At 53.8% G+C, this 23,003-nt stretch overlaps 1 protein-coding gene across 2 annotated transcripts; it reads right to left on the bottom strand.

Annotated features, from left to right (window-relative positions):
* Positions 1-662: 662 nt before the first annotated feature.
* On the bottom strand, positions 663-17,148 carry Col1a1 (collagen type I alpha 1 chain). 2 transcript variants are annotated; one of them, XM_005075850.4, is made up of 51 exons: positions 16,952-17,148; positions 15,350-15,544; positions 15,196-15,227; positions 15,038-15,073; positions 14,847-14,948; positions 14,057-14,125; positions 13,778-13,822; positions 13,596-13,649; positions 13,419-13,472; positions 12,919-12,972; positions 12,762-12,815; positions 12,386-12,439; positions 12,257-12,301; positions 12,084-12,137; positions 11,926-11,970; positions 11,729-11,782; positions 11,416-11,514; positions 11,283-11,327; positions 11,092-11,190; positions 10,910-10,963; positions 10,623-10,730; positions 10,469-10,522; positions 10,121-10,219; positions 9,915-9,968; positions 9,727-9,825; positions 9,170-9,223; positions 8,931-8,984; positions 8,779-8,832; positions 8,624-8,677; positions 8,194-8,238; positions 8,004-8,102; positions 7,694-7,801; positions 7,217-7,324; positions 6,976-7,029; positions 6,701-6,754; positions 6,351-6,458; positions 6,209-6,262; positions 6,046-6,099; positions 5,801-5,962; positions 5,592-5,699; positions 5,244-5,351; positions 5,087-5,140; positions 4,864-4,971; positions 4,441-4,494; positions 4,219-4,326; positions 3,869-3,922; positions 3,462-3,569; positions 3,091-3,373; positions 2,756-2,946; positions 2,285-2,527; positions 663-2,154 (listed from the first exon to the last, which is right to left on the bottom strand). In XM_005075850.4, the coding sequence occupies exons 1-51, from the start codon at positions 17,025-17,027 to the stop codon at positions 2,008-2,010; spliced, it is 4,362 nt and encodes a 1,453-aa protein (XP_005075907.1). In that variant the 5' UTR covers positions 17,028-17,148; the 3' UTR covers positions 663-2,007. The 2 variants fall into 2 exon arrangements, with proteins under 2 accessions (XP_005075907.1, XP_012973150.1); XM_013117696.3 differs by lacking the exons at positions 9,170-9,223; positions 9,727-9,825; positions 9,915-9,968; ... (7 more) ...; positions 11,729-11,782; positions 11,926-11,970 and having other exon boundaries at positions 16,952-17,147.
* Positions 17,149-23,003: the final 5,855 nt, after the last annotated feature.

The raw sequence follows: 23,003 nt of genomic DNA, 5'->3' as shown, positions 1-23,003 counted from the left end.
AGCTCTCTAAGAGCCCGGTGATCGGTTCCCTTGAGAGCTGGGTTGCCTCCCTCTGATGAGAGCAGGAGTGAGCCTGGAGCACTTCTCCTTAACACTCCAGGCTCAGAAGGCCCCTTCCATACAGCATTGCTTGTTTCTTTGGGCAAGAATCAGGTAAAGGCCAAATATCCCTCCATATTTGACTACAGAGAAATCCAGTAAAGAGGTTCCTAGGCCTCACTAATCAGTCCCTGTTCCCTCCCCTTGGGTTCCTTTGAGGACCCATCAACCTCCCAGGACCCATGGACAAACCAACCCTTCCCAGGCCTCAGGCCTGCAGCGTGGAGATGTGATGATGACATTGATGGGACAGGTGTGGGTGGACTAGGATTCTAAGTGCGTGTGGGTAGGCGTGCGATTCTGTGCACCCTGTATGGAACAGCAGTGAAGAAGAGGACCTGGAAATGTGCAAAGAGGACCGAAAGAGGAAAAAAAAAGTAAAGGAGGCAAGAGAAAGGTCTAAGGTATAGGAAAGGCAAGAGGGAGGTGGCAGCGTTCGGATGAGCAATGGGAGGAGAGGAAGGGCAGGAATAAAAGACAAGCCCACCAGTCCCAGACCCCTCTCCCCGGGTCCCCTGCCTCCCAAATCCCAGGAAGGAAATTCAGAGGCCACTGCAGGTGTGTTGGGTCATTTCCACATGCTTTATTCCAGCAATCAAAATAATTAAAAACATCTCAAATTATTATACACATACAAAATAGGTACAGAGTCTCTTGTTTCCTCCCACCCCAGGGGTAAAACTGCTTTGTGCTTTGAAAAGTGGTACTCTGAAACCCGGATGCAGGACAGAGGAAGAGAGAACGGGAGGGTAGGGTGCAGCTGCAAGAGGGGAGGGTTCCAGAAGAGAGAGAGAGGTCAGATTGCAATAGGCCCAGGAACTAGAAGAGTGGAGAGAGGGTAGAGAGTGAGCAGACTGGGCTGGCACTCTCTCCTCCCATGTTAAATAGCACCGTCAGGAAAAAAATTCACGAGTCCCTATCCATTAGAAAAAAAAAGAATAAAAAAAGACTTTGAACAAAAGGAACGTTTGCTGGCCTAGGGAGCATCTCAACTTCTATAGCACCAGAGATTTTTTCCCACCCCACCCCTTCACAGAGATGTAGCACCTTTGGTACCAAACTGGGCACGCTGCCACCCTGCCCCCATCCCCGCCCCCACACAGTTGCCCCGGTGACACACAAAGACAAGAACGAGGTAGTCTTTCAGCAACACAATTACACAAGGAACAGAACAGTCTCTCCCACCCAGCCTGCACACACGTGGCCGATGGTTCCAGTCTGCTGTGACCCTGCCTGGCTCCAAACCCCCCGGAGGGGCAGGTGGCTTCCCCCACCATGGCCGGCCCTGGGAAACAAAGTGGGGTGTGTTGCAGAGGCCATGGAGATGCCAGATGGTTAGGCTCCTTCAAAAGTCCAAGAACCCCATGTCCTGGCAGGATTTGGAGGTGCTAGGTGGGGAAGTAGGCTGGGTGTTAGGGGGCTGGTGGGATGTTTCAGCATTGCCTTTGGTTGCTGGGCAGACAATGCATTATTTCCTGTGTCTTTGGGGGAGACTTAAATTTGGGGAGCAATGGAGGAGAGACCCCAAGAGGGGGTGGAGAAAGGAGCGGAAAAGGCAGTATTTGGGGTATCATAAGCCCAGCGGGCAGAAAGGGACTTATACCCACATAGGTCTTCAAGCAAGTGGACCAAGCTTCCTTTTTTTAAAAAGTTATTTATTTATTCTTTTTTTTTCCTTTTTGGTAAGGTTGGATGCACTTTTGGTTTTTGGTCAAGTTCAGTTGGTCAAAGATAAAAATTAAGTTTGAGAGATGAATGCAAAGGAAAAAAAAATGTTTTCCAAAGTCCATGTGAAATTGTCTCCCATTTTTTGGCTTCTGGGGAAATTCAATTTGGGCTGTTTGTCTGTTTCCAGGGTTGGGGAAAAGTGGGCTGGGTGGGAGGGAACCAGATTGGGGTGGAGGGAGTTTACACGAAGCAGGCAGGGCCAACATCAAATCCGAATTCCTGGTCTGGGGCACCAATGTCCAAGGGCGCCACATCAATGATGGGCAGGCGGGAGGTCTTGGTGGTTTTGTATTCGATGACTGTCTTGCCCCAACTTCCGGTGTGACTCTGGAGTGAACGAAGACAGTGGGAGAGGGTTATTACCAAGGGCAATGATGGAGTGAGGGTCACTATGATCTGCCAAAAGGCTAAAGCAGAGACCGAAAGGGGTGGCCTGGACCCAGTATGGGGGACTCACCGTGCAGCCATCGACAAGGGTGCTGTAGGTAAAGCGACTGTTGCCCTCGGCCCTGAGCTCGATCTCATTGGAGCCCTGGAGGAGCAGGGACTTCTTGAGGTTGCCAGTCTGTTGATCCATGTAGGCTATGCTGTTCTTGCAGTGGTAGGTGATGTTCTGGGAGGCCTCAGTGGACATCAGGCGCAGGAAGGTCAGCTGAATGGCAACATCAGCAGGGTCGGAGCCTTCACTTCCATACTCGAACTGCGTGGGCCAGAGAGAGCAGGGAATGAGTGAACACGTGGAATTTCTAGTCCCTGGCTGTCCTGTCCATGAATTTCTATCACTTATCCATGGACACCCAAGAACCCAGAACTCCTGTCTCCTAGACCATCTCTACCCTCCCTCTAAGCCAGTATTAAATCCACTCCAGGACTTCCTCTGCCTTCTGAGCTCGAGGCTAGCCTGTCTCCTGCAAAGTGGCTCATGTACCTGGAATCCATCAGTCATGCTCTCGCCGAACCAGACATGCTTATTTTCCTTGGGGTTCGGGCTGATGTACCAGTTCTTCTGGGGCACAGTGGGCTGAATGGGGAACACACAGGTCTGACCAGTCTCCATGTTGCAGAAGACCTTGATGGCATCCAGGTTGCAGCCCTGGTTAGGGTCAATCCAGTACTCTCCTGAAATGGACGGGGCAATGCGGAGTCAGGAGAAGCAGGCAGCCAGCACCATATGGAAAGTGGGATGCTTAAAAGCATGGGGGGGTAGCAGCATGGTGGGAGGACAAGAGTCAGGGAGGGGAGGCAGCTGGGGTTAGTCCTTACCGCTCTTCCAGTCAGAGTGGCACATCTTGAGGTCACGGCATGTGCGGGCGGGGTTCTTGCGGCTGCCTTCAGGGCTTCGGATATTCTCAATCTGCTGGCTCAGGCTCTTGAGGGTGGTGTCTACCTCAAGGTCACGGTCACGGACCACATTGGCATCATCAGCCCGGTAGTAGCGGCCGCCATCATGAGACTTCTCTTGAGATGGTTGAGGCATGAAGCTGAAGTCATAACCACCACTGGGAGGACCAGGAGGGCCGGGGGGTCCAGGAGGGCCGGGGGGACCCTACACAAAGAGAGGATGTCAGGATTTATTGCTATTCAAGTCTTCTTGGGGATGGAGGGTCATGAGGCAGAGGATGTGGGCTACGTACAGCAGGACCGCTATCACCAGTGCGACCTCGAGGACCAGGGGGACCAATGGGACCAGGGAGACCGTTGAGTCCATCTTTGCCAGGAGCACCAGCAGAGCCAGGGGGACCCTGGTGAAAGAGAGATGATTGGAGAAAGTTGGCCAGAAACCCAAGGCAGCCTGAAATCTGACTGAGGCCACCCTCCCACATCTGTTCTGTCTAGTGCCCACTTCTTCCTTAAAGGGTGTCCTCAACTGGCTACTGTGTTTGGACTAAAGGAGCCAGGATTGGAAGGACACAGGCTGTATAAGACCAAGGTTCTTTTTCTACCTGCCCCCCTGTCTGGCCTCTGAACTCTTCACTGGAGAACAGAGAGATGCCTGACAGTAACCAGGGGTCCTCAAGGTACCTGAGATGGTGCAACTTACCCGGGGACCTGCAGGACCAGAAGCTCCAGAGGGACCTTGTTCACCAGGAGAGCCCTAAAGGACAGAGAAAGGCAGTTCAGGGGCAGTGGGGGTATCGTGTCCCCTCATTCTAGATATCTAGCTCCAAGTTGTTCATATGCTAAGACCACTCCCACAGTCCCTCTCTGGGTACTCCTCTCTGTTAGAAATGCCCAGAAATCTTCTGCCCCTCTCCCAACCAGGAAGGAATCAGAATGTCTATCTAGAGTAGAAGCTAGGCAAGTGTGCCTCCTCCCACTATGCAGCAAGCGCTGGGAGATGGCGGGAAAGAGCCGCTGGTGACCAGAGCCCGGGAAACCGTGTGCACTCACAGGAGAGCCAGGAGGACCCTGGAGACCGGAGAAGCCACGATGACCCTTTATGCCTCTATCACCTTGTTCGCCAGTCTCACCCTTGTCACCACGGGGACCTTGGGGTCCCTAAAAGAAAGGAGGAGACAGGCTGTCAGGTGAAAGTTCTCCTGGTGACGAGTGGGACACTTCACATCTGAGCCGCAGTGTTCAGAGGACGTGAGGTTGGCGTGGGACACTTACAGCAGGGCCACGGGCACCAGCAGGGCCAATGGGACCAGCAGGACCAGCAGGACCCTGGGGAGAAAATAATGTGTTAGATTCTCACTAGGGGAGGCCAAGGCTGGGCGCTCCAGGATGAGCCTTCCCCTTGGCCAGACCACTCATAGCCCACATCCCTCATGCTGTGGCCACCTCTCTTGACTCCTAGATAAGCCTCCCCAGAGCCAAGCTTCATGTGATGAGCTGAGGCAAGCCCCATGCCTGGGGGGAGATGGAGTTCTGTCTAGAAGAAGGGCCTCAAGGCAAAATTATGGCTCAGTTTTTTTCCAGAAAGGCCAAGAGCCCAGACACATCGCAAGACTCCCTCTTCTCCTGTAGCTAGATGAGGTAACTCATCCCTTCCCAGGCCTTTGGGCATGCCTGAAGCAGAGGCCAGATACTTACGGTCTCACCACGATCGCCACTCTTGCCAGCAGGTCCAACAGGGCCAGGAGCACCAGGAGCACCAGGGGCACCAGGGGGGCCAGCAGGGCCAGTCTCACCACGGTCACCCTGGGAGCAGAGGTTAGAAGTCATGGGTCAGGCTCAGATGGAGAGCTGAAGTTGGGGTGGGCTGGGGCAAACCAGAGTCCAGGCAAGAGTCTAGGTGTGTGGCCAGATCTCTTACCTTGGGGCCAGGAGCGCCATCTCTTCCGGGGGAGCCTTCAGCACCAGGAGATCCCTGTATGGAGAGTGGGAGAAAGTGAGAAACCCCCCAGAGAAGAGGTCAGACACCGGGCTAGTGGTCCCGCACAGGCATTCGCTAGAGGGTGGAGGCTGCTTACCTCACGTCCAGATTCACCAGGGGGGCCAGCTAATCCAGGGGGGCCCATGGGGCCAGGGGGACCACGTTCACCACTTGATCCAGAAGGACCTTGTTTGCCAGGTTCACCCTAAAGAGAGAGAGAGAGAGAGAGAGAGAGAGAGAGAGAGAGAGAGAGAGAGAGAGAGAGAGAGAGAGAGAGAGAGAGAGAGAAAGAGAAAGAGAGAGAGAGAGAGTAAGGCTGGAGGCCAGATGTGGGGGCTCAAGTCATGAGCCCACTTCTGTTATAGTTGCTCTCCTTAACTCCACCTGCCCCTTCCAAGTCCCGGGATGATTCGTCTTGGAGACCCTAAGATTAAGAAGCACTCACAGAGGGGCCGGGAAGACCAGGGAAGCCTCTTTCTCCTCTCTGACCAGGAAGACCAACCACACCACGCTGTCCAGCAATACCCTGAGGTCCAGGGGTACCAGGAGAGCCCTGTGGGAGGCAGACAGGGGTGAGAAGGGCTCAGAATGGCACAGAGAGAACTCACAACTCTGGAACTCTCCATAACCATAGGAATCAGAACTAGCACTTACAGCAGGTCCATCAGCACCAGGGGCTCCTTTCTCACCAGCAGGGCCGGGGGGACCTGGGGGACCAACTTCACCAGGACGTCCCGCGGGACCAGTCTCACCACGGGGACCTTTGCCTCCTTCTTTGCCAACAGGACCAGGAGGGCCAGGGGGTCCAGCATTTCCCTAGATGGGCACAAGAGGGATTGTCAGAGTCCAGGCTTCCAAGGTGCATGCCCCCAGCCCAATCCAAAACGACAGATACTCACAGAGGGACCAGGGGGACCAACGCGGCCAGCAGCACCAGGGAAACCAGTAGCACCCTGTCAGGAGAGAACACAGGGTGGTCAAAAGTGAACGGTCATCTCACCTGGCCTGATTCCCTCCAGTCTCTGGCCTTGGAGACTCCACAGAGATGCGGGTGGTACTCACAGGGGGACCAGCAGCACCACGAGCACCTTTGGGTCCAGGAGCACCGACGTTACCCTGTAAGAGAGTGTAGCCACATGAGACACAGGCTGGCCCCAAGCCCAAGGCCACCAAAAGCTCAGGCTGTAGAGGATGAGACACTCACAATGGGGCCGGGGGGTCCCGCAGGTCCAGCGGGGCCAGGAGGACCGGAGTCGCCTTTAGTACCGGTTTCACCAGGTTCACCTTTAGCACCAGGTTGGCCATCAGCACCCTGGACAAGAGAGAGGATGGAAAGTGGAGGATTGGATAAGTCAGCCTGGGAGCCGAGGGTCTCTGGGCCGCAGGAGGGGCCGCAGCTAGAAACTTGGAGTTACAGAGACACTCAGCGACAACCAGTCCCTCCCCATCCTTCTCTGACTCAGGGTGACACTTCTGTCCTCATTCCCTCACCTAAGGTCCCATGCCTCATGTTTCAGCTGGTGACAGAAAGTAAAAGAGAGTCTTGGTACTCACAGGGGGGCCAGCAAAACCAGCAGGACCAGGGGGGCCAGGCTCACCACGGTCTCCCTAGAAGAAGAAGATGACTTTGGAGAGATGTCTCAACATTGGGGAAGGAGAGGAGCAGGTGATGTAAAGGGACACAGGCAGCGGTGGTGTGTGTGTGTGTGTGTGTGTGTGTGTGTGTGTGTGTGTGTGTGTGTGTGTGTGTGGTGTGTGTGTGTGTGTGTGTGTGTGTAAGCAGATAGAAGGGCAGAACGCAGATCTTAGCAGGGGTCTTCTGTACTTACGGGGGCACCACGGGCTCCGGTGGGGCCAGCAGGACCACTGGGGCCAGTTTCACCCTATGAGGGAGAGACAACTTTTAAACTCTCCTGCAAGATGAGCCAATAACACCTCCCCTCCCTTCTGGCCCCTCAAACTTCCTGGGTCACCAGCTTCATATGGCAGGACTGCCTTCCCTGCAGAGCCCCACCTGGGCTTGCTGAGGCAGCTATGTATTAGGAATCAGGTGACAGGGCAGCCACTCACCTTGTCACCAGGGGCACCAGCAGGGCCAGGAGGACCAATGGGACCAGTCAGACCACGGACGCCATCTTTGCCAGGAGAGCCATCAGCACCTTTGGGACCAGCATCACCCTAAAGACAGGGAGAAGTCAGACTTCCAGCGTGGGGCCAGGAGTTGAGCTACAGCGCTCTGCAAATATTTCTCAGAGTCCTTTTTCAGCTGCAGCATTCTGCAGATGTTTCTCAGACATGGTGCCAAGGATACAAGACCCTTTCAGGGGTAGAGGTGTCTACTTGGGGAGTCAAGTGGACCCTGTGTTAAGTGGCCCCTGAGGTCAACAGAGTGATAAATAAAGGCATCTCCATGGGGGAAGCCCCAGCTCTCATTACCATGGTAACACATCAGGAGAAGGGCCTGAGTCACAGGTATAAGATTACCCAGCAAAGCAAGGAGCTAGGTGAGAACCACCAAGAGCTCATGGGAGGGGGAGGCTGACTTACTCTGTCACCCTTGGGACCTGGAAGACCAGCTGCACCACGTTCACCAGGCATTCCCTGAAGACCAGGAGCACCCTGGCTACCGGGAGCTCCGGGGGCACCAGTATCACCCTGTTTGGTAAACAAAAAGATGAGTGAGACATAGAGTCCCAGGAAGAGTCTCAGAGCCCCGAGCTCACTTAGGATCTCCTACGTGTGGGCCAAGGTCAAGGTTCCAGCTAAAAGAACAAACTCGCAGACCCGACCTCAGGTCCCATAGGCTCCCACTCTGGTCTTGTCCAGCCCTCCACACCTCTACACACGATGCCCTCACCTTGGCACCATCATTGCCAGGAGCACCATTGTTTCCACGGGGACCAGCAGGACCTGGGGGACCTTGTACACCGCGCTCACCAGGGAAACCTCTCTCGCCCTACAAAGGAAGGAGAGGGCACATGATGGCGGCTCCAACAGGGCTGAGCCCAGGACATTGTGATGGAAGTGGCAGGAGAGGACCCACTTACTCTTGCTCCAGAGGGACCAGGGGCACCAAGGTCTCCAGGAACACCCTGAGGGTAGGAAGGAGAAACAACAGTGAGCCCACACTCCCCTTGAGCAAGAGCCCCCGACCCTCTTGCTGGGATCTGGTCCTTGGGGCCTGTGTTTAGAGATGGTCACATTCTCGGCTGAGAATCAAAGTCTCTCCTTCCAGCAGGAAGGCTCGAGATAAAGCCAGAGCTATTCTGTATAAAGAAGTCACCTTGCCTAGAAGCCACACAGCCACTCCCAGATCATATGCAGTTCCCGTGTTCTTTTTGGTGTAACCACAGTCCACTCCTGTGTCTAACCTCTCTCTCTAGCTGCTGCCTTCCTGACCGGCTAGGGGCAGGGAGTGGTCTGTTGCTCTTTCATTCCCTGCATGCTCTTGCCCTCTGCCCAGCTGCTACCCCTTACCTGTTCACCAGGCTTTCCTGCTTCACCAGGAGGACCAGCAGGGCCAGGGAGACCCTGTAAGTTGGGAGGGGGAGGGGGAGGAGAAGGGTTTAAAATCTGTAAGTCTAACAAAGGAACATTCCTCACTCCCCTAGAGGCTTGTCGCTAGACCTTACCTGGAATCCAGGGGAGCCAGCAGGACCTTGCTCACCTCTCTCACCAGCAGGACCCTGTCGTAGAGAAGAGACTGTGGTCATGAATAGTCCAAGGAGATGGGAGGCAGAGCCCCCCTCCCTGCTTCCCGGGCCTCACAGACTGGAACACTTACAGCAGGGCCGGGGGCTCCCTGAGCTCCAGCTTCTCCATCTTTGCCAGCAGGGCCCTGTAGGGAGAAGGCAACAAACTCAGTGTGGTGAGGCAGATAGCAGCAGCAGGTTAGGCCTGAACCTCTGGGCAAGGCAGAGCCCACCAGTGGCTCCCAATGTTCTCACAGTGGCTGCGCCCTGAGGATGGTATGTATCCCAGGCAGCAGCAGAAGGGTGACAGAGACTCAAAAGAGATACTTACAGCAGGGCCAGGGGGTCCAGGAACACCCCGCTCTCCAGCCTTTCCGGGTTCTCCCTGTGTAGAAAGGGAGGCAGGATTGAGGGTCACCACATGAGACCCATTGCAGTCAAGGACCCCTCATTATAGTGAATGTTCCTAGGGGCTTTCGTTCAAGGAAGGCTGTAGCCTCTAGGGAAGGCCTTGCTGGCATCTAATGCTTGGCTTCTCTGCCTGCACTCAAAGCAGACATTGCCTGAGGCTCCTTCCCAGTCACCCTCTCCCCTTCTTTTTCCTGGACACACACCTGCAGTGGCTTTTATCTCCCCAGGATCCTCCCCTCCCTACCAAACTTGGGGGGTGACTATCAGATAGAAGGCCCATCTTATCTGTGTGTTGGGGAAGTTTGCCCAGCAACAATACTTATTTATCAGGGACAAAGCACTGACCACGGAGCCAAGAGTCTCTTATTTTACCAATGGGTCCAGAAAGGGTCATTAAGGGGCCTGAGGTCACGGAGCAAATCAGGGGAGTTAGTGTGGCTGTCCCTGGCTCTTCACTGTTCCCCACCAGGTACTTACAGCAGTACCCTTAGGTCCAGGGAATCCCATCACACCAGCCTGGCCACGGGCTCCAGGAGGACCTGCGGGTCCAGGGCGACCATCTTGGCCAGCGGGACCCTGAGGATGAGAGGCGGAGGAATTGTGGTTAGGATGAAGGTATGTACACAGTGGGTAGGGGTGAAGAGTGAGAGAGGAAGCATACTTACAGGGGGCCCGGTTTTGCCATCAGGACCAGGGCTGCCAGGACTGCCAGTGAGACCCTATGGAGAGGTAGAAGCATGAACGAAGGCAGGGGAGGGGCACAGTGTGTGTGTGTGTGTGTGTGTGTGTGTGTGTGTGTGTGTGTGTAGTCTGGAGCACCAATTACAGGTGTCCCAGTCTCATGCAGGACAGAGAGGGTCTTGGCTCTCACCTTGGCACCAGGGAGACCAGCTTCACCAGGACGACCAGCTTCGCCAGGAGAACCTTTGGGACCAGCAGGCCCAGGAGAACCACGTTCACCAGCAGGGCCCTAAATGGATAGAAGTTACAGGCACATCAGGGTCACAGCCTTGGCCTCATTACCATGGCTAGCATCCTCTTCATGCTAGAAGGTTCAGAATTTCCAGAGGCATTGGGGGAGATGCCAAAGTGAGGCTGAATGTGAGGAGGAGGGAGACACAAATATGGGAGTGGGTAGGTGTTGGGAGCATGAGTGTAGGGAGGTATGAACAGTCCTGTCAGCTTGGGGGTCAGTTTCTCTGCCAGGAAGAGAGGTTACCTTGGGGCCAGCAACACCATCAGCACCAGGGAAACCACGGCTGCCAGGTCCACCCTGAAGGGAGAAAAGAAGAGGCCGGTGAGCGTAATCACCACCCCAGGCACCGGGCAAGCACTGGGGGCAGAGAGAAGGAGGAGAAGCGCGGGGCACTTACACGCTCGCCAGGAGGTCCGGGCAGGCCAGTAGGTCCAGGTTCGCCACGGGCTCCTCGTTTTCCTTCTTCCCCAGCAGGGCCAGGGGGACCTTGAACACCAGCAGGGCCCTGGAGTGGGCAGAAGGAGAGAGGCCTCGGTGAAGGGGCACAAGCCCAGGAGCCTATGAGGCTGACCCCTAGCAACAGGGCTCCTGGGTACGGGACAGGGGTTCCCTTCCTCCCTGGGTGTCCCTTGAGAGGCTCCCAGGCCCACAGGGCTGAGGAGGAGGGGGTGATGTGGGACTTACGGGCTCTCCTTTGGCACCAGTGTCTCCTTTGTTGCCAGGAGCACCAGGTTCACCCTGTGTTGGGGGAGCAGGAGAGAATAGGATGGGGTTACTCCGTTGGTTTGCAAATGCATGCTTTCCCCAGAAGGGGGCGCGCTGGAGACAGCGCATGAGTTGGGCAGAAGGGAAAATTTTGTACTTACGCTGTTACCCTTGGGACCTGGAGCTCCACTAGGGCCCTGGGGTCCAGAGGGGCCTCGGGCACCAGGGAAGCCAGGAGCACCAGCAATACCAGGAGCACCCTGCAGGAGGCAGGACAGACATTTTATCCCAGGGCCGGAGGGCATGGGACAGGTGGCATGTGGGCATTGGAGGAGGGCTGGTAGTGACTTACATTAGCACCTTTAGCACCAGGTTGTCCGTCAGCACCGGGGTTTCCCTGCCACACAGAGAAAGGAGGGTGAGTGACAGGCAAGAACTCTGAAGCTGACAAGTAGCATAGGGGACAATAGCAGGGGGACACTTACAGCAGGGCCGGCAGCACCAGCAGGGCCAGGGGGTCCGGGCTCACCACGAACACCCTGGGGACCTTCAGAGCCTCGGGCTCCTTGGGGACCAGCTTCACCCTGTATTGGAGGAGAAGGCAAATGGATGTCAGGTGTGTGTTGGGGGGCGGGGTCAGAAGAGCAAGGATGAGGACTTTGAGAGTTAGGGAGGGGACCCCAAGATAAGGGTGTTGAGGAATGTGCTTCATTCTTGCCACTCTGGGCTCCTCTGATCTGGGGTGACACCCGGTCCTTGGCCTGTGACAGTCATGCTCAAAGAAAGAACGGGTCTCACCTTAGCACCAACTGCACCAGGGAATCCAGGAGGGCCAGTGGGGCCAGTGGGACCCTGGGAACGAAATGGAGGTTTAACTACAAGGCATACATAGATGGAGGCTAAGAGCTCCTAACTTTCAACAGCTGATGTCAGCCCCAAGAGGTGATCCTGAAAGCTCACCCCACTCCCAAACTCAAAGTCAAAGTCATCCTTACCGGGGGCCCGGCTGCACCAGTAGCACCATCGTTTCCACGAGCACCCTGCAAGAAAGAGGGGAGGCCCAATTATGTCTCTGAGCACTGGACAGTTCCCAGAGTCCCCGAGGAACCCCAACCAGGATCCAGGGACATCCCAAGGGGCTAGGAGTACTTACAGCAGGGCCAGGGGCTCCAGGGCGACCTCTCTCACCAGGCAGACCTCGGGGACCCTGGTAACCAAACCAAGAGAGGTCAAGTGAGATGGAGACACACTCTCCCAGCCCTCTATCCACCCTCACCCTACCCCTCCCTCTTGATGCACCCCCACCCCTCAAGCTAGCATACTCACCATCTGGCCAGGAGCTCCATTTTCACCAGGACTGCCAGGCTCTCCCTAGGGACAGAGAACAAAGTGAGGAATTCATTTATAGTAGGACTGTTGGTGTGTGTGCAGGATCCTTTGACATGGGTCTCTTACCTTAGGGCCAGCAGGACCAGTATCTCCTTTGGCACCATCCAAACCGCTGAAACCCTAAGAGAGGAACGAGGGATGAGGTGAGACCCTGTGGAGGGAGTGTGCCACTTTTTGACAGGCACACAGACTTGAGGACTTTTGGAAGATCATCCCAGTCATCTCTGTCTCTGAGCTAGACTAGACCTGAGTTCACCTGTTGTCCTACCCAGTTTACTGGGACTTCTTTCCCACAAAAAGAAGCTCTTCTGGATGTCTAACCTATGAGCTTTGAGGCATCTGCAGCTGCTGTCTAACATGACACACAGCAGGATCTCTTGGGGAAGGGGCTAGAATGGTGACTTGGGACTTGGAGAGTTTCATCGACTCAAAAGAGACTTACTCTGTGTCCCTTCATCCCAGGGAGGCCAGCTGTTCCAGGCAATCCCCGAGCACCCTGGAGAGAAAGGCAATAAGGCATGGAAAGGTGTCAGGAGGGCTCTGTGAACTCTGCATCCCCAGTGCAGTAAGACCTGAGGCCCATCCTCACACTTGCTCACCTGGGGCCCAGGAGGTCCACGCTCACCAGCACGGCCAGGTTTACCAGCTTCCCCCTGCAGAGAAAAACAGCCATCGTGACTGTGTCCTACTCCAAACTAGCAAAGGGTAGAAGGGCTCAGGTGGGTTTCATTTAGGGGCCCAGATTCTAATCGTGAACCTAAGTTTACATCTACAAGGAAACCTCTGGTGACATTTGAGTACCTTCAAAGGAATTTCTGTCACCTGCATTCATTCCCATATCTGATCACCCAGAGATCTTAAACCTGGATTACTCCAAGGAATGGGCATGGAGGTGGGGGTGGGGGTGGGGGCTGGCTCCCTAAAACATGCTACTCAGTGGAGAAATCACCACTAAAGGCTGTCTGGGCACCAGGGAGAACTTTCGTCTTCTTCCCCTGGTTATTGCCCCCAAGGGTGGTGAGATCCTGTTGGTAGGATTTTAGGACCCACACAGAGAAGGCCACAGGATGAGCTAGGATCTTCCCCTGGGGCTACTTACATCATCTCCGTTCTTGCCAGGAGGGCCAGGGGGACCACGGGGACCCATTGGACCCTAGAGGAGACAGGAGAGGCCATTAGAACCCCAAGATGAGACACAAACAAGAGGAAGACCAGGTGACCTTCCACGGGAAAATTTGTGGAGAGGGAGGTGTATCGACATGGAGGACTGACTTACTGAAGCGCCAGGCTCGCCAGGTTCACCAGGGGGGCCTTGGAAACCCTGAGGACCCTGGAGAATGAGAGAAAAACAGGCTCAGAAAGGCAGGTTCTACCAGCCTCCTGCCCTCACCCAAGTCTTTCTCCCCCCGAGTCCACCCACAGGCCTAACGTGATACACGAAGATTCCTGAGTACTTACAGGTGCACCGGGGGGACCAGGGAGACCACGAGGACCAGAAGGACCCTACAAAAGGAAAAAGGGGGGCATGTAATATCTGTGGGTAAAAGCAGTGTGGGAGACATCTGTTTTTCCTGCTTCCTGTGGGGATCACAGTTGTCTGTCCTGCATCTTCTCTAGGTCTGAAGTCCCAAAGGCGGCCTTTGCCTCCCAAAGCTATCTGTGATACCCCCTAGCAGGACCATCGTTGGCCTTTCTCTTCCCCATTCCTTGTTACCACTGCTCCCCCTGGTGGCTCACCATGGGGCCAGGCACGGAAACTCCAGCAGATTTCTCATCATAGCCATAGGACATCTGGGGCGCGAAGTTCTAGAAAAACAAGAGAGAATGCATGAGAAATTGGGCTCAGGATGGTACAGTGAAGGCAGGAGGCACTGCCAGTAATGGGACAAACTGACATGGGCTTGCTGATGTGCTTCACTAAGAGAGACAGCCACGCTGCCTGTAAAACATTCCTGTTCCAGAGAACCTTCTAACCAGACTATCCCAAACTGCAGAATGATCTATAAAATAACTGCCTCTGCCCATCAACCAGACTCTTCAAACCCTTGCTGAGCCAGGGATGACAAAGAGTCTCAGGAACAGTCAACATCCATGGGGACCAAAGAGATGAGACAATGAAATGAAAATGGTGGTCTCGGACAAGAAGGAAAAAATGCTATAAAGGACATTTTGGGCACTGGTGAAATCTGAAAGTGGACTGTATATTAGACAGTAGTGCTAGACCAACATCAAATTTGGTGCTATGATCCGATAGGAGGATGTTTAGGAAATGCTCTTAAGTGCTTTGGAGCATAGGGTATGGGCATGTTCTTGGCAGTTTCCCACACATACACAGACACCCAGACAGGAGAGAACTGTGTATCCAGAGAGTGGTGAAGCTGTTGTGACGAAGGGTGAATGGAAATCCTGTACACCATTGCAACTCTTCTATAAGTTCATGATTATTTAAAGATATAAAGCTATGTCTGCGGAAAGCAAAGCCAAAACTGGGAGTCACATAGGTCTGGGCTCTTCAAGCTCTACTTACTCCTCCGAGGCCAGGGGGGCCGGGGGGACCAGCAGGACCAGGAGGACCAGGAAGCCCAGGCTGTCCAGGGATGCCATCTTTTCCAGGGGGGCCAGCGGGTCCCTGCACCAAGAAAGGGCGGGGCTGCTGTGAGCACAAACCAGGGCCACGCCCCCTCCAGTTTCCCAGCTCACTTAGAATGCAATGCTTACCCTTGGGCCTTGAGGGCCGCGGTCTCCCTTGGGTCCCTGTGGATTTGAGGGTGAAGAAACAAGAGGTCGGTTAGAGAAATGAGGAAAGTTGGAGTCCATAGGAGGACAGACAGTAGGAGTCATGGACAGGTGAGCGAAAGCAGGGAGCAGAATATTACCTCGACTCCTATGAGTTCTTGGTCTGGTGATACTGTGGGGGAAAGACGTGAAGTTAGAAGTAAATTTACTAAGGTACCTGAGATGTTAGAGGCTTTCAAGACACAGGCAACGATGGGACTCTGACCTCCCCTAACCCTAGGCCCCCGAACGTACCATACTCTTCTGGACAGAAAGGACAGCACTCCCCTTCACGGGTTTGGGGGTTGACACAGTCCAACTTTTCCTGGCACACCACGGCATCGCACACGGCCGTGCCATTGTGGCAAATACAGATCAAGCAGGTATCGGCTTTCCACGTCTCACCATTGGGGATCTTTACGCCATCGTGTATGCAGGTGATTTCAGGGACTGCGCAAATGGGAAAAGACGCAGGACGTGAGCGGCTCTGAGACCCCACCTCAGGGTACTAGGGATCCCAGCCCTACTCACCCTTTCCTCTGTCTAAGAGGCGCACGAAGATTTTCCGCTTCCCCCTCCCCCTCCCATTTTCTTCCCTCAAATCCTTAAATGCTGGTCTGCTCCAAAGCGGCGTTCAGTAACAGCACCGGGGCGCCTGGCCAAGACAGCTATAACTTCCCAGTTCTTAAGAATTTAAACAAAGCTTTACACTGGGGTTGCTTCCAAACTCAACTTCAGCCCACGCGCGCGTGAACCAAGTGAAATAAAAAGCCTTCTGCAGCAGAGTAGGAGGGTAGGAGGGATCCTATACAGTAGAAGGGGACCCGTGGGGTGTGGTTTGGGCGCAGACAAGAGGCGGGAGTGGGAGGAGAGATGGGGAGTTCCAGCCCTGGTCCCACCCCCATTCCCTGGGCAGGTGGGATGGAGTGGGAGGGGCAAAATGTGGACTGGCTGATCTCAGTGGGATCCGGTCCTAAAGTTGGATACATCTTAACCCCTCTGCTCCCAGGAATCTTAAAAGCTTGGTTTCGAGACAAGCTCCGTCCCTCAAAGCCAGCCAGTGCTTTGGAGTCTTTCCTTAACTAAAAAGAACTCAAGTCTACAAATAATGATTAATAAACCACGCCCACCTCTCTAGTAACGGTTCAAGGGAACCACTAGGTGGCGGGCAACACTAAGCAACGGACTGGGCGGAACCAATTTTACCCGGCTTGAGCCATTTCTTTTAAAGACTGGGGCTACCCCGTGCCTGGTTTTATTTTCCCAGTCTGGAGATGGGGGTCCAAGCCCAGCAATAACCCAGATCTTCCCTCTTTAGCCCGCGCGCTATAAAGTGCTGTACCGGGACGCGTAATGCTCAAGGTTGACCAGCAGGAGGCGCAGGGACCGCGCCCTGTCAAGTCCGAGCCAAACTTTCTCATGCAGCAACCCTCCCACTCCATGCGTTCCCTCCCCCAGAGCCCAGCACCCCGGCGGCCCCAGCAATGCTGTCTAGCCTGCAGAGAAGGCAAACAATCTTTCCTTATGAATCATCCCGCAGCCTCTTTGGTAGCTTTTACATCTTGCGCTCCGAATCTCTATTCCAGTCTCCTTATTCCACCTTCGACGTACTCTGTCCCAACCCGTGCCCAGATTCCCACTTTTCTTGTTGTGCTACTGATGAGTGCTTGAAATTTACTCCTGAGAACCGCTCATCCTCATCTGCCCCCAGGGTGGCCTCTCTCCTCACAGCTCCTCTCCATCACCATCCCACCTCCGACTGGAGCATCCCACATTTCCGTTTAAATCTCAATTGCCAGAACCCAGTGCAGAACACAATACCAAGAAGCCGTGAACTCCCCAAAGTTTGGAACTTACTGTCTTCTTGGCCATGCGTCAGGAGGGCAGTGGCCCCTAAGAGGAGCAGGAGCCGGAGGTCCACAAAGCTGAACATGTCTAGACCCTAGACATGTAGACTCTTTGCGGCTGGGGTGGGGGGTTAGCTTCGGCTCATGCGTGGCCTCACTCCGCGTGCCTCCTGCTCCGTCTTGAGGAGAAACTCCGGTCTGCTCCGACGACTGGCCTGGGCCCCTTTTATACCATCCTGAGGAGATCTGGGAGGAACCCTGCCTCTTGGAGAGGGGGAGCCTGCAGCCCGGCCCCCAGCCAATCAGAACTGCCTGGCCCGGCCCCCAATTTGGAACGAAGAGGTGGGAGGAGGGTAAGGAAGGGAACGTAGTCCACCCAGCCCCCCCCTTTTGCAACTCTGCTGCCCCTGCCCCCCAGATCTATCCAGGCCAGAGGCACTGTCACCGGAGTGTGTCTGGGCCCTCAGGATACTGATTTATGGGTAGGGGATGCTCCCTGCACTTTCTTTCTGGGACCTCAAATCAGAAGGATGTGAACGTGGGGATCTGAGTGGGGAAACATCACAGAAGGGTCAAGGCCAGGCAGGCATCATTGGGAAGACTGGTATTGCTTCTTAACCGTTCTGACATCCTTAGGAAGAAGTAAGGAATAAGTTGGATAGGCACTTCTCCAAATCAGAAGAACCAAGTAGCTAAACAGAGTTGCCTGTTTTAGGCAGGGCAGGGGTCATCTCTCAGTGTGGCCCAGGTATGGAGGGTAGGAATATTTGTGAACAAGCTAGACCTCTCTTCATAGACACTAAGAATCAGATATGTAATTGCTTGAAAGGAGGGAGGGGGAATAGTTGTCTGTTCTGCCATGCCTATGGCTCAGTCACCAACCAACTCCAGACTGACTGAGGCAGACAGCTCTGAGGCTGAGGCTTGGCACCTTGTCCTTCCAGGAGGAGGCTTAGGCATTAAGTGATAGGGCCACGGGGTAGGCTGGGGAATTTGGGGGGCCTTAAAGCTATGGACTGGGGTTCGTTGTATCAATTCATTCCCTGAACTCATCCATCCCAGAGGAACTGAAGTGAAGTTGGAAGTGAGTTTGCTGTGGGGAGGCCTGTGACCATGGATACCTTAGGAAAGGGTCTCGTATCAGCAGTGGCTATAGCCAGGGATTGGCTAGAGATGTAACAGTACCAATCCAGAGAGAACACAGAAGTCTTTTGGGCATAGGGGGCTGTTCTCAAAGCAACAGGGAGTTCCCTTTTCTTATTGTACCTGTACTTGGTCTGGGGACACCTAGGTGAATTCATTGTGTGGAGGGAACTTGTGCTTGGTAGCTGAGTGACTTTAAGTTTACCCGGCACATCCTCACTTCTTTGCTAGAAACCCTGGCCATGACTCTCCATTTGTAGTCCCCCTCGTCCAGAACAGCAGGTTTTATTTAAAGATGTCTCTAGAAGACGTGCCCTTTCTTCCCCTATGTCCCATCACCCCCAAAGTGCTCTGCCTGACCCCCAATCTATTTGGGGTCATCATCTTGCCAAAACAAGGGTGGTGGGGGAAGGCATTGGGGTCTCCTTGCAGGGAGGGCCTCATAGGCGTCCTGAACCACTTCCCCCATTGGCTTCTAAGAGCTGCAAACGTGGAAGCAGGGAGTCCCGCCTCCTCCAAACCATCCAAGATTCCATTGCTTCCCCCTTCACGCCCTCCCCGAGCTAGTTTTGTGCAACTTTTGTGCAACGAAGGCAAAGGGGGAAAAAAAAACCAAGGGAACAGAAGGGGAGGGAGCCACGTCGCTGGCCGTGGGCAGCTAGGCTGAGCAGTGCGGGTGGGGTGGCTGAGGGAGACTGCATGGGACTATAATTAAAGGGAAAATATAGAGTTTCCAGAGAGGCAGGGCTGGAGACAGCAATGGAAGGACAGGACTTCATCAATTATCCTAACCATGTGGCAGTAACTTGTGGCCCAGGATCTGCCCCCGCCTAGTGCCAGTGCCTGCGGGGCAAGACTGGGGGTTGAGATGCTGACTGAGATGGTAGTTCCGGAAACCCACTAAGTTCTGCCTTCCACTGTGGTCAGTTCCAAAGGGTGCCCCCACTCCCCAACATTGGCCAGGACCCTGTACCTAAGAGGAAACAGGCGTTGGAGGAAGCTGTCTAGGTGTGGTCTGCCCTTTCATTGAGTTTTCTATCAGGAAGGCTCCTTTCCCTGCTCCTCACCTAGCCTCCTCCAGGCTCACCTGGAAGAAGGGATGGTGCCTCACAGGTGTGCATTGGTGACTGCTACATCAAGGGTCTGGGGCTCTGATGAAGACTTGGAGACCACTTGGGGGGGGAGCTTGGTGTGTATGTGTTATGTGACAGCCATTACCCCAATGTCTGATTCTAGGTCTTTGCCCCAGGGGTTGTAGGCAGATGGGTTCCAAGCTTCCTTTATACGTGGCATGGAGCTGAGGCTCAGGGCCTCCTCTACCACTTTTCAACTTGAAAAGGTTGGCGGGTACCCAGCTCAAAGATGTGTCTTTAATTTCTGCAGTATGACAGTGAGGGGAAGAATGTGCTTGGGGTCTCCTCCCAGCCTGGCGGGGCCTCCCTGGCCAGGCTGAGGGCTGGAGACTGGGGGAGGGGGAGTCAGAGCTGGGAAGGGAGGAGACGCCACGCCACCTCATCTTTAGGAAACTCTGAAGCTCTGGCTTCTTGTGGAATGTAGGGCTTTGTCCGGCACTTGGAGTGTAGGGGGAGCAAAAGCCAGGATCTCCACCCCCCCACCCCCAAGAATGGTAAAGTCATCAGCAATGGGGAAAAAATTCCTCAAGAAGAAAAACAGAAAGAGGAAAGTGCTGAGCTCTGAGTTCTGACTCTCTCCAAATTTTCCCAAATGCTTGCCCCCCCCCCCAGAGGGAGGGAGCAGACGGACTCCTCTGTAATCCATTGCATGGCACAGGAGTGGCAGCAGCCCTGGTATAAATGCATAAATGCACCTGGCAGGGCACACACACACACACACACACACACACACACACACACACCGCTGTCTCCTCTCACACACTTCCCAGGGGTTCTAGTCCCCACATGAAGTTCTGTTGCCTTTCCCACTCAAATAAATCCTCCAGAAAGTTCTTCTGCCCCTAGCCTTGGATACAGGCCAGTGATGGAGAACTGGTCTCCAAGGAGAAGGGCGAGGAGACAGCGGCTGTGTGTGTGTGGGGGGGGTGTGGGTGGGTGGGTGTGGGTGGGTGGGTGGGCATCTAGTCTGCAGTAAAGGCCATGGGCGTGAAGCAGGCCCAGCTCCCATCACAGAGCCCAGTCTGCAGCTGGAAGTACCCAGAGCAAGATCCATGGGCTGAGCCTGCTGAGTGTCTTTCTTCTTCCCATTCTCCTGCACTGCACTGAGCCCTCCTTTAGGTTCCCCGCTCACCTCCAATCCTTCTGAGCATTCCCTTCCTCCCACCACCCCTCTTTTCCTGGCCAGTTTAGAGCGAAAGTCGATGAATTAGGGTCTCCTTATGTTGAATGTTTGATGCCTGTGAGCCCTCCAGTCAGAAGTGTATAAGAAATCCTTGGGGCTGGAGAGATGGCTCAGCAGTTAAGAGCACTGTCTGCTCTCCCAGAGGACCTGAGTTCAATTCCCAGCACCCACATGGCAGCTCTCACCTGTCTGTAACTCCAAAATCTGACTTCCTCACACAGACATACCCACAGCCAAAATATCAGTGCACATAACGTTTACATTTAAATTTAAAAAGAAAGGAAAATAAATCTTTGGTGGTGGCGCCTTTAATCTCAGCACTTGGGAGGCAGAGGCAGGTAGATCTCTGGTCTACAGGGCAAGTTCCATGACAGATAACAGCCAGGGCTACACAGGGAAACCCTGTCCCCCCCACCCCCCCAAAAAAGAATAAGAAATCCTTGACTTCTGTACTCTAGATTTCTCTCTCTCTCTCTCTCTCTGTGTATGTGTGTATGTGCGCATGCATGTGTGTGTGTATGTATGTGTGTGTATGTGTGTATGTATGTGTATGTATGTGTGTGTATGTGTGTATATGTGTTTATGTGTGTGTATATGTGTGTGTATGTATGTGTGTGTATGTATGTGTGTATGTATGTGTGTGTATGTATGTGTGTGTACGTGTGTGTATGTATGTGTGTATATGTGTGTGTATGTATGTGTGTGTATGTATGTGTGTGTATGTATGTGTGTGTACGTGTGTGTATGTATGTGTGTATATGTGTGTGTATGTATGTGTGTGTATGTATGTGTGTATATGTGTGTATGTATGTGTATGTGTGTATGTATGTGTGTATGTGTGTATGTATGTGTGTATATGTGTGTGTATGTATGTGTATGTATGTGTGTATGTGTGTGTGTATGTGTGTGTATGTGTGTGTATGTGTGTATGTATGTGTGTGTATGTATATGTGTGTGTGTATGTGTGTGTGTATGTGTGTGTATGTGTGTATGTATGTGTGTGTGTATGTATATGTGTGTGTGTGTGTGTGTGTGTGTGTCTCCAGAGAAAGCGCAGAGGGAGGTGAACTGAGGGCTGAAGGCCTCTGTCACCTTCAGGGTGAAGGATTGGGTAGAAGACCACACATGAGAGAAGGGACCAAAGTGGCCCAATGAGAAAGAAGGGAAGGAAGAGAGGGATGAAGAGGGATGGAGTGTTCTGGAAGGAGGAAGAAACAGGCGCTCCTAAAAGAACTACCCCTGTAGCCCAGAGTTAATCGGTCCCCCCACAGCCAGCCATGTGATGGTCAGTGATGCTTTCGTCTAGGAGAAAGCTGCTTGTGGGGTGGTGGGGAAAAAAAAGAGACTTCAGCCACGGAGAGGGGACGCAGGTACCTCAGGTGCACTGAGGTGAGGTTCAGAAGGAGAACTCCCTCCGCCTGCCTTTCCTCTTCTTTGGGAGAAGTCAGACCCCTTCTTCCTGACAAAGGTGAGTCCCAGACCCTCAGGCATCTCAGGCCTCTGGGGGAGTTTGAAGGCAGAGGAGGGTCTCTTTAGGAGGCATCGCGTGACTGGGTTTTCACTTCCTCCTGGGTCACTCATTCTGCACTTGCTTCATCTTCCTTGTCTTCTCTCCTGCCCCCCAGGCCTCTCCCTCAGCCTCTTTTCCTGGTCATGCATTTTCTTGGTTTCCTTTCTTTCCCTCTGCCTCCACCAACTGTCTCCACCCCTCCACTCGCACAGTTGTTTTTCTCCTTCATTTTCTCTTTTGGCATCTCTCTCTGCGCCCAAGTTTCTGGCTCTGCAATACCTGCATCCTATCTTTGGGGGAAGCGCTCTTCCTTGGCTGCAGTTGCCTACAGGGAAGGGAGGAGATCTAAGGTTCTTGTATCACCACCAGATTCCAGTTTGAAGTACAGAGCTGTACATTCGAAGATTCCGATGCAGCTTGATTTTAATGTTTTAGAGAGTGTGCAGAGCTGGGTAAGGGGATAATGTTTTAATCTGGGGTTCCTATCCAGATGTTGTCTCCCTTCCCTCATCTGCTCCCCATAGATGTCTCAGTCTTCCACATCTGCGCCAGCCTCCAATGCTCCTTTCCTAGGAGTCTAGAGTTTTTCAGGCAAGGAGCTATGGTAGGGGTAAGAGAAGATTTCAGTCTACTCCCTGAGTCAGTGCTGGGCAGAGGACCCAACGGGACAGAACCTGACTTGCAGAAGAAAAGGATTAGATAGCCTCTCCTTCTTCCCCACAGCCTCCCCCTTACTTTCCTGGATTCACTTTCTGATGTACTCACTCCACAGTGCTTAAACATCAAAGATTTATCACCTTGGAATTGAGTGAGCTGCAAAGACCTTGTGGCTGCCCTCATGCTGCTTACATCTGGTAATGAGGCAGACATGAATGAAATCTCATAATCAGAACATGCAACAGACCAGGTCGTGCAATGTGGGGGGTGGGGTGGGGTCTTGGGACCCTGGACAGGCAGATGGCTGAGTGGAGGTGGCTTAAGTAAGGAGCAGATGCAGGCGGTGAGCTGAGTCGACAGATGCAGCAATATACGCAAAGGTTAAGGCGCAAGCAGGTCCTAGACACCTGGGAGGTCTCAAAAAGGTCCGTGCTGT

Source organism: Mesocricetus auratus, unplaced genomic scaffold, assembly GCF_017639785.1.
Source record: "Mesocricetus auratus isolate SY011 unplaced genomic scaffold, BCM_Maur_2.0 Super-Scaffold_100007, whole genome shotgun sequence".
NCBI classification, from domain to species: Eukaryota; Metazoa; Chordata; class Mammalia; order Rodentia; family Cricetidae; genus Mesocricetus; species Mesocricetus auratus.
The sequence above is the reverse complement of the archived record's forward strand: the minus strand, read 5'-3'. Positions and strand labels throughout refer to the sequence as shown.